This window comes from Arvicola amphibius, chromosome 3, assembly GCF_903992535.2.
Source record: "Arvicola amphibius chromosome 3, mArvAmp1.2, whole genome shotgun sequence".
NCBI lineage: Eukaryota > Metazoa > Chordata > Mammalia > Rodentia > Cricetidae > Arvicola > Arvicola amphibius.
Genome location: NC_052049.1, coordinates 133,159,482 through 133,170,313, shown reverse-complemented (window position 1 = coordinate 133,170,313; position 10,832 = coordinate 133,159,482). Strand labels below are relative to the sequence as shown.

The 10,832-nt window shown below is 38.9% G+C and overlaps 1 protein-coding gene across 9 annotated transcripts in view; it reads right to left on the bottom strand.

Annotated features, from left to right (window-relative positions):
• Positions 1–6,228: 6,228 nt before the first annotated feature.
• Megf11 (multiple EGF like domains 11) overlaps positions 6,229–10,832 on the bottom strand; it is a 213,141-nt gene continuing 208,537 nt past the window's right edge. For 3 of the 9 annotated variants that reach the window (XM_038323231.1, XM_038323232.1, XM_038323243.1), the window contains one exon: positions 6,230–9,782. In XM_038323231.1, coding sequence (XP_038179159.1) covers positions 9,559–9,782 — 224 coding nt within the window. In that variant the 3' untranslated portion in view covers positions 6,230–9,558. Of the gene's footprint in view, positions 9,783–10,832 lie in introns of all 9 variants that reach the window. The other 6 variants (XM_038323239.1, XM_038323233.1, XM_038323238.2 and 3 more) reach the window with 4 other exon arrangements.

Sequence of the window (10,832 nt, the reverse complement as noted above, 5' to 3'; positions counted from 1 at the left end):
TTAGTATGTCTAAAGAATACAGTGAGAGGTTAATTTATGCTCAAGTGGTACCACTTAAAGGCATGTGTTCTTTTAGTATGAAAATGAAATAGTACCTTGAATTTAAGTAGAATGCACTTAGGCATTGTAGGTAGGGTCCTGAAATAGGTTTTTCCACTACATAATTGAAATTAATGGAGCAGCTAGTTTCTCATTCAGAAATGTACACACTAATACTTAGTTTTACTTCCTTGTGGATAATATTAAGCACTTACTCTGCAGTTTTCTGAAAGTTAACTGCAAAGTTATTGTTCAGGATGGTGGGATACCTGCAAAAAAAATGTGTGGGCTTGCATAGATGACTATGTTTCATGGTTAATCTGGTTTTTGCAGTGCTCATGATGTGTGGGGAGCACAGAAGGCATTGCTGTAGTCAGTCATTTTGTTTTTCTTTTGTAGCTGTTTGTTATTTTAGTGTATTGATTATAAAGATGCTGTCTATTTATAAATTGCTACTTTGTATTTTATGCATGCTCTGTAATTTGATTTTTTTTCTTTTTTTAGTTATTGATTTGGAGCATATTCTCATCCTAATAAACAGTTATAGGGGGACTATTCCCAGTGTTGTCAGATTATATTTTTCCTCTGAATGCTTTGGATGTAGCCATGGAATACTGCTTCCGATGAGTGAGAACATAGGTCCTTGCAGTGCTGAGTAAACTTGAATTGGGGGTAACAGTGTCAATTCAGGTGAGACTTTAGATCTGCAGTTCAATTATCCTCTTCTTGGGAAGTGTTACTAGGAGCAATGGTGACACAGTTTCTGTACTTTCCTGTCTAACAGTGCCACTAGACACAGGAAGAGTTTCCATCTCTGTTTATTAAAAATTTGCAGATTTATGAAATAAAACTAAGAAAAAGAAATTATGTAGTGTATCAAAATTGACTAAGGATAGCTTTTACATTTCTTTAAACTAAGAATAGATTTAAATGCACTTGGATATGGTCGGGTTTTGGGAGAGTTCCAAGCAACATTAGGTATTAGAAAATTTGCATGTCAACAAGAGTCTTCGTGTTGAGGTGGACCTCAGGAGACAAACTGTCCTGAGCAGGAAGCATTACAGTTTTATATTAGGGTAACTCTAAGCTCAAGGCAGTTCCTAAGTACTTTGGTGCTTGACCTTGTTTCTCATTAGCTTTTGTTTTGTTTTGTTTTGTGTTTTTTTTTGTTTTTGTTTTTTGTTTTTCGATACAGGGGTTCTCTGTATCTTTGGAGCCTGTCCTGAAACTAGCTCTTGTAGACCAGGCTTGCCTTAAACTCACAAAGATCCGCCTGCCTCTGCCTCCCAAGTGCTGGGATTAAAGGCGTGCGCCACCACCACCCAGCGCTTTTCATTAGTTTAACTTTAGATGTTTTTCTTAACCTGTTAAATTCAGAAAAGCCAGTTACTTATTAGACCTTGTCTTTTTCTGTTATTTTGAAAATTCTGTTTTGTATTTGTCACTATGTTAGTGTAAGTTATTGTTAGCCATTCTACTGAGCATGTTAAATTGGAATTGTAAGCAGAGGTTGCAATCAGTGTTCTTTGCCTTTGGTTTTTTAAATTCTGAAGAGCTCTGCAGAAAAGCTTAACCCATAAAAGTTTGAGTCATGCATCTGAACTAGTCTTACTTTTTGGTGTTAGGAAAATGATTATTTTTTGTCATTTCTGACTTGTGTTTATACAATCACAATACTCTCAATGGTTTGAGCTGTTGTGGTAATTAATCTCTTTAATCTATTATAAAGAAAATGACACACCATTTAGATGGTTTTGGTCAACATGAGAAGCAGAAAAGGTAGGCGGATAATTAAGAATTTATTACTATTAGTTTTAAGTTTTATAGAGTTTTGTAAAATGTTATTAACTAAAGAGAAATAGATTATACCTTGAAGAAAATTCAAAACTGCTAGTCATACTTTTTATGGCAGTATTCAGGTAAAGCAGGAGGTCCACCTGGTCTATATACCTAAGTTGCAGACATCCAGAGTCACACAAGGGAACATTATCTCAAAACAAAAACAAAAGAGAATAAAATATGGCTTTTGTTTAGAGTGTACATGACCTCCATTTGCTGTGCTACAGAAAAGAACATAGGCTATGACAGGAGCCACCTCCACATGGCTCCTTGGGCTATCGACCTGTCAGATAGGGTGCTCTGATGCTATGCCAGAGAGAGAAAGCAACCCAAGCTTTCTCCTGGTTGGAGCAGTACTGGGGCTGTAGTCCTTTTAAGGATTGAATACATCCCCAATAAAACAAAGTTGCCAGTCTGACATTTTAAAGAGTGGTTGTGTTCTTCCATATTGTAGGAGGCTGATAAAATGACACACTATGCTAATCACATTGACAGACTCTTAGCTGAGAGATCACTTTACTAACAGTATCCATTTCCCTAAAAATTGGAGAATAGAATGTTTGCAAGGATGTTGTATCCCAGGCAAGTATTAAAAAATTTGCTGCATTATATAAGTTAGAAGATTGAACTAATAGGTCTAGCATGGCAGTCAGCTGCTTAGAAAAGACAGATTATAGTCATAGTTCTTGTCTATTTCATGTTAGTTCAGATTCTTTGAAGTAATGATGTGACTGAAGTAGATCATTTCTGGGTTGTGTATAGGTATTAAAATCAAACTGAAATCTTAAATTTAAAAGATAAGTAAAATATCAGGTAAATACTTTGAAACAATGGTTTTGGTCTTAATATCTTGACTAAAATCATCTATCACCATGTTAATTCTCATTAAATAAAAGTTTTTAGGATTTTGAAAAATGTCAGTTTTATCAATGTGTGTCAAGATACTATGTGTGAAGGAACGGAGAAGCATTTGATCAGGTGCTGAGTCAATTATAAGTTGAGAACTCTTTGTTTTATGGTTTTTATTCTTTAAAAAAATCAACTGGCTTTTTGTTTCATTGAGACAAGCAAGATCTCATGTAGCTGAAGTTGGTCTTGAATTCCTGATACTCCTGTCTCCACCTCTGCAGTTTTGGGATTACAGGTATGTGCCACTGTACCTAGCTTGCATTCTGGGAGAGAACTTTTCAAAACATCTTGCATACTTGCATTCTTTTTAAGAACTCATATCTTGGCCAATCAGTGGTGGCACATGCCTTTAATCCCAGCACTCGGCAGGCAGAGGCAGGAGGATCTTTGTGAGTTCGAGGCTAGCCTGGTCTACAAGAGCTAGTTCCAGGACAGGCTCCAAAGGTACAGAGAAACCCTTTCTCGAAAACCTCCCCCCCCCCCCCCCAAAAAAAAAAAGAACTCATATCTTTCATAGCTCTACTGAGTACTAGTGACTAAGCTGGGCATGATGACACATAGCACTTGGGAGTAGGAGGATTAGGAGCTCAAGATCCTGTGTACACTTCAATATAACAAACAAAAAAGCCCTTCAGTGTATGGGTAATGTATGCATGATTAAATGACATTCTAGGGCTGTTGATATGATCTAATTGTTAAATTTATTTTATTGTAATTCATTGTCTTACCATTTATTGGACATGGGATTGGTAGTTAACAGATGTGAACACAAAATACTGTGTTTCAGTCATTATTAGTAGCCAGCAACATTCCCTTTGTATTTTTGAGTTAGCAGAACTTAACCTTTCCTCAAACCATAAACTCTCAGATCCTGTTACCCCCATCCCACCAAGGAGATAATCCTGCTTTTAGCTTTCATTCCCTACTGAGACAACCTCTAGTATCTCAGCAGATCATTTTCATATATCTCCAAGTAAGTGGTATGGTTTTTCATGTCTTTAAGGGATTGCCCCCCATTGTACTGGTTTCTATGCCAAAACTTTTCATCATTGGGGTCCAAGAATGCTAAAAACACACATGCATGCTCACACCTACACCTGCCCTACATGGAACAATTTAAGAAACAACACTATTTCATTTAAAGTTTTTTTGTTACACTTATTAGGGTGGGACGGGGCGTGCTGCAGTACATGGTTGGAGGTCAGAGAACAACCTGAGGGAGTTGACTTTCTCCTTCCACCATGTGGATCTCAGGGATCAGGCTGTCATCCTCAGCAGAAAGCTCCTTTACTACTGAGTCGCCTTGCCAGCCCCAGAAACTTGTTTCATATATAATGAGTTTTATTTTTTGCATTAAAGTGGATGCATAAATAACAGTACTATGTAAGATCTCTGATTTCCTACTTCTTCTTACCAAAGCTCTAGGGTAGGACAGTTGTTTTGGCAGCAGATGCTAGAATGAGAAGGGAATCTGACAACTGAAGTCAAAGAACAGAGCTTCCACTTGTGTGGGGTTGGTTTGGACCCCTGTTCGGTGCTCTGTAAGTCAAGGGAGAAACTGTGTAATTAGCACCCACGGCCTCCCTTTATCTCTACCCTTTTGTAATCACGTTGTAAGATCCACAGGCAAAAAATTGGTTTTGTTCATGTTTTTATTTCGAATATCTGTTTCTTCAGAACAGTGTGGGACGGCAAGGAGGGAGGAATATAGGGGTCCTTTTGGTATAGGTTGGGCAGCTATAATCTGACAGTTAACTATTCTGTTTAAAATAGCACAGGATTGTTGTATAATTCTATAAATACTTACAATTTTTAAAATTTACAAGGTACAAATATAATGAGCTCCATGTAGCCATCCATTGATCCACCCTTCCTTACAGAGCTTTTCCATCTCCTGTTGTTGCACTGATCAGATACACTTTGTCTTCCCTCTAAGTAGGTGAATGACTAACAGACTGTATGCGTGCTCAGGCGCCGCCTGCGGTTGTTGGTCCTTAGTTACCCTCTATCTGAAGACTCACAGAGTATAACTTTACCCTTTGTTCACTAAATGTGTTAATTTAGCCCTGGAGAATTACCTGTTAACTGTCTCTTATTTCTGAGTGGCAAATTTATTATTTTTGGTTAAACATTATACTAAATTGAAATAACTTTGTGTGTGGTGTGGTGGTGGTATTGGTGATTGAACTTGGGATTTCGCACATTTTAGGCAAGCGTTCTTCTGCTATTTGCTTTACTTTGACTCATTTGCTTTACTTTTACATGTTTCACTAACTTGCTTAGACTGGCTTTGAATTCCAGTCCTTCTAGCTCAGCCGCCTGAAGGGCTAGGATTGTGGGAGTGTGTTACCATACCTAGCCTAAAATAACTTTCAAGTACCACATAAGCCTTGTGAACTAACAAGGTGTAATAATTTGAATTGACTTAGTTTGAGGAGCAAATTTAAACTTAATGAACTCATTCTAGAATTTAATTTTTAAATATATGTGTATTTGTTTGGTGTGTATGCATGTGCGTAAGTGTGTGTGCATTCACACATCCACAGTTGCATGTGGAGGTCAGAGGACAGACAACTTGTACCTTAGGGGTCCTAGGCACTGGACTCAGGTCATCATATTGCCAGCCCAGTAAGCTATTTTTTGGCATCTGTATTTTCTTTTAAGCTTTTGTGCTGATGGGAATGGAACCCAGACCTTCATGCATACTAGGCAAATGCTTCATCACTGATCTCTTTGCTCAGTTAAATAATGTGTTATTTTTTTTTTAAAAAAAAATCCTGCTGCTGTTTGTTTTTGAGATAGAATCTTCTAGCCTAGGCTACTCTTGAACTCACTGTGTAGCCCAAGCTGCTTCAACTTGAAACTTTACTGCCTTAGCCTTCCGAATCCTGGGATTACAACAGTACAGCACCATGCCTGGCCTTTATTTGCGTAGTTTGAGAGGCTGGCTTATTACTCTTCTTGACAGTCCTCCTGCTTCAGCCTCCTAAGTGCTGGGATTATAGTCATGAATCATCATGACTGTCCTACAGCTTTTCTTTAAATATATATTTAATATATATTTAAACATTTTTAATATATATTTAAGCCTAGCTATATCAAAAATTTTTTTTGTTTAAAATGTCCTAAAGCAGGTGCACACGCTAATCTAATAATGAAAAGCTGTCCCTTGGATTTACATAGATTAGGTGGGCCTTAGACTTGCCCTTTTGCCACTGGAGCTGCCTTTGATTGCACATCCTTGGGAAAACAGATCCCATACTGGTGTGAGTGGGATTTTAAAATACTTAACATGAGTTAAATAGTCCCATTTATTACTTAAAAAATAACCTTTCACTTAATTTCTCAAGCATCTATTGTGGTAATTTTCATTCTTCCAGCTGTTTAAAGTAACTATACCAAATGTAGGTTAATTCTGTCTTAAACATAAAATGTAGATTATAGATTTTCAGTGTGTAAAACAATAGGCATTCTTGTTAGTTTGAGAAATCCATTTTATTTTGTTTGAGGTACAGTCCCTCTGCACAGTGAACAAATATATTACAAATCTGTGGTTTAAAAAAAGTATTGCCATTTCATAGTCTCTCATACTATTGTACAGTAACTGTGTTCTTTATTTTTCTGACTTGTATACATATTAATTTACTGGATTGAAGTTTTCATTTTGAAAAATAATTGAGCAGATCTTTCCAGTCATTGATAGAATGTGCAGTGCACGTGTTTAGGCTGACTGCAAACTTACTTGTGATTGTTAGAAATCTCTAACAGTAGCTCTGCATGACTGAAATGTCTTAGTGCTAACTCTTAGCTATGTGAAGGCTGCTCTTGTCGCCATAGTTAATCACATCTTTGCCCTTCCCCTCCTCCTCTGTATTGCCTGTTTGAGTTACTTACGTTGCTTGAAATGTTGTTGAGTACTACAGTTGGAGAGTTGTTAGAGCTCTCCTCCCACTAACGTGTCTCTTCTTTCATGTGTGGGAAATAAAAGAGCCCAAAGAGGGCAAGTGACTTAACAAGAGTGGTGCCAGCATCTCTTGACTTGGTGCTCCAGTCTCTCACCTCTTGCTCAATACTTTTGTGCAGAGGGTAGTTGGTAAGAGAGAAGTGAGACTTGGAATTTGCATGATTGCAGTTTGCCAGGTAGTAGTTATTGTACATGCAGGATAAGGGAAGAAGATGAAGCCTGGGATTGAGATGCCATTTCTCCTTGCTGATTGGATTTTGCTTCTTCATCCTTGCTTCACAAAGATAATTGAGCACTTGTGGCCCTGAAATACTGAGGTGAGTCTCTTAACTCTATTTCTTTATACATATGTATGAGAAACATTAACTTAGGTCTACAAAGTGATTTTCTAGTGTTCCTATTTTAATAAGGCTTTTTGGGAAGTTTACTATTGCTGATCACTCGCGTCCATGCACACATGCAGCATTCATGTTCCTCTATTGCTAAGATTGGCTTATGCCTGGAGTGAAGTGAGCGGGGAGATTTACTTATATATTTTCTTGCTTTTGCTAATTCTTACCCAAACTAAGGGGTTCCAAGCTGACTTCTAGTTAGTATCAACCCCACTTCCTGTAGCAGCATCCAGCTTTGCAGTTTTATTTCTGTAAACCCTGTTTAGGTAATCTTCATTGGCTAGACCCTTATTCCTCATTAAGAGCTTGGGGTGGCCATTAACTTCCAGTTTGCCCTTTTTTGTTCTTAATTCTTATGAAGGGGTCCTATAGGAATTGGGGATTAGCCACATTCAGAATTGTCCATGCTTCGGTTTACCTGCCATTACACCGTGCAGAGGAAGTTATGACTTATCTGAATAGAGGTTTAAAGCACCAACTACTGGAATACATGTTTGCCCATTTCAGTAGGTGATGGGCTTTTAAAATCTTTTTTTTTTTTTAACATTTATTTCATTTAGTTCCATCAAAAAGCATGATGTATGTTAAGCTACTTAAGCTTGCCATGCCCATATTTGTATAATTTCTTCTACACTTTTAGGTTCCATGTTACATCAAGTGCCATCTATGAAGAACTGCTTGAAAACAAGTCAAGGGACTCCAACTAAATAAACTGAATGGGCCATTTGGATGGTTTCTAGGGAAACTTAATTCTTATCAGCCTACACCTTTTCTGTGATGCTGGTGATCTACTCCAGGGCCCCACTCACCACCAAGCGTTTTTCCTCAGGGCTACATTCCCAGCCCTGTGACTACTATCTTAAAGTAGCAGCTTAGTTCTCTGGTACACACAGAATGACTCAGATGTTAGGCGTATTAATGCAGTGCAGCCAGGCCAGGACTGGCCTTCATTATTCTTGACAAGATTTGGTAAAGCAGGCATAGAAACCATTCTAGACTGAATGAAACTGTTGCGCTTTTGAAATAATTACTCTCCCCCACTTCTGTTTTGCCTCCTATCACTGATGGGACAGAAGAAAGTGACTCTGTCTTTATTAAATTCTTGTTTTTGAAAATGCAAATTGTCAGAAGTATGCTATATTTTAAACTCTGATTATGGCTGTTATACTTTGATGGACCATACCTATATGTACACAGATTTTACTATTAATATTAGAACAGTTCATATCCACGCACCAGTTCCCTTCGATACTGAAGCAGATGTTGATGGTAACAATAATCAACAGCACATACACGTTTCAGGTGTTCTAAAGTGCCCCTCTCCATTCTCCAGTCCCCTTCTTCTCCTAGAAAGTTTGCAAAACCTAAGCCACATGCATTGTAAGCATTGCTTCAGAATATTAAATACATATCTTTTATCTGAATTTAGCTGATGTTGATGAGTAGCGATATCTTAAATGTTTTAAAAATCATATCCAGGGCACTTAGGGCTGAAGGTGATATGATTTGCCTTTGTGAACAGACTCCTTGAACAGTTACCCCAATCCCATTTGGAAGTGCTTCTTTCAATCCAGATCAATCTGTACTGATATTTCAAGTCACGGAATTTCTTCTTTCAGAGTCAGAGAATAGTCAGCAAAGCACACTTAAGAGAGAAGTTTATCTCTCTTACTGTTTGTCCTGGGAGGGCCCATGGGCAGGGCTCTGTCTTACTGGGAGGAGGTCATAATGACCAGGAATATGGCTGTTCCTAGGTAGGTCGTATGGATTCTGGATATAGCTAGAGTTATGACCTCGGCCTTCTTGGACCACACTGACTGTGGGCTCTAAGGAATATAGTAAAAAATGAGTTCAGAGAACAGATTAGCTTTGTTGCCTTGGTGGGAGATTTGAAAGTTCTATTTAACTTGTTGGGGAGGGGAACTATGGATGTATAAATCTGACAAATGCATGATGATTACGACAGGCTTTCTCTAGAGATAGAAAACCCAAGGGTCAGAATCCCTGCCTCTGTTCAACAAGAGATTTAGGACATCGTAGAGGTGTGGGTCTTATGAGTACCTCTAGGATCACAGTTGAATAGGGGAGGTGTAAGGAAATGATTTGGAAACTTGTAAACAACAGTTCTAATGGTTTTCTTTTTCAAACTTGGATTTGCACCAACAATCAGTTGAAGTCTTGTATACTGGTTCCCCAACCTTGCTATTTCTACTGCTTATCAGTTGTAATTTGTAAGCAGAGTGGCAAAAGATTTTGTTTTCCTGCATTAGAGGAGAGGGAAGTTCTGGGATGGAGTTCCTCCTTGGGTTCCTTCAAATGCAGCCAAACAGAAGGGTGTGTTGTGGAGAGAGTGAGTGGAGGAGAGTTAGTTTTCACTTGAGATGCTGCACTGTTGCTCTGGTTTTGCTAAGTTACTTATGTGAGACACCTACCAACTTCATATATATTTTTATTAGATGTCGACAAGGATGGCACATCTGTGTACGGAGACCCCATGTGCACAGGTGACTTCATTTCTACATAGCTGCTTTCTGGAAGCTTGCAGGTGAGGATGGGCGGATCCTTAATTGTAGCGTAAGGGTTTTCACTGCTGTTCAAGGAACAAGTACTAGAACTGCACGCAGATTCTTTCATGTAATCTGCAAGGCAAGAAAGATTTCTTAGGAGAAACAAGGACGTAAGGATTCATTTAAATACCAGAAACAGACTACAGTCAAGTTTGTGTGCCTGGGGCTAGGACAGACTATGATATTGGAAGATTATTATTATTATTTTTCCCAAGACAGAGTTTCTCTTTGTAACAGCCTGGCTGCCCTGGAACTAGCTCTTGTAGACCAGGCTGGCCTTGAACTCAGAGACACCCCCCCCCCAACTCCTGCCTCTCAAGTCCTGGGATTAAGGGCGTGTGCCACCACCATCTAGCGGAAGATTAAATCTTATTCAGTGTCTTAAGGTATGCTTTCTCAGTTAGGCATTCCTTTCCCATAGAAACATGTTATTCACAGTATTTGTTTACATGTATCATTTAGTTTATACAAATGCTAGCTGGTATATTACAGGGTGGAAGCCCAGAGAGATAGTTAACTTGGCTAGGGTCATGAGCTAGCACTGCAGAGCCAAGACCTTAATCTATGCTCTAAGATCTCTTGGCCCCATGTTTTCTGTGATAATGACTAGAAACTTGGATTCAGAAGCAGCAGCAGCAGTAGCAGCATTTATGCATTTCAGTGTAGATGCCAACAGTTTAGCTGCCTTCAGCAAATAGTGGCATCCTGGTCTTTCAGGAGCCTATCCTTAGAATGGGCTCAGTTTCAAGCTGGCCTTTGAGAGGGTACCTGTGTCTTAGCAAACTCAAAGTATAGTCTAGGCTCAACTTCCTGGTCCTTGAGAATGTTGACTGGAGCTTGTTTCAGTCATATCCTGCTCTAGCATTAGAACTCAGCTGCACGAGGGTGCAGAATGACGTCTAATAAAAATGGGATGAAGTGACAGTAGCTCCCCTGGAGGAAGAAGACCCCTTAGTGACTTAGAGTCACAGAGAAAAACTTACTTCCACTCATACTCTCCTTCCCTTTTGGGTGATGCTCTATCTGTGCTCAGTAAACTAGAAAACGGTTGTCACCCTTTTCTGTGAGGCACTGGCAGGCAAGGTGTCTGGAATAACCCTGAGTGGCCAGAGCTTGACAGTC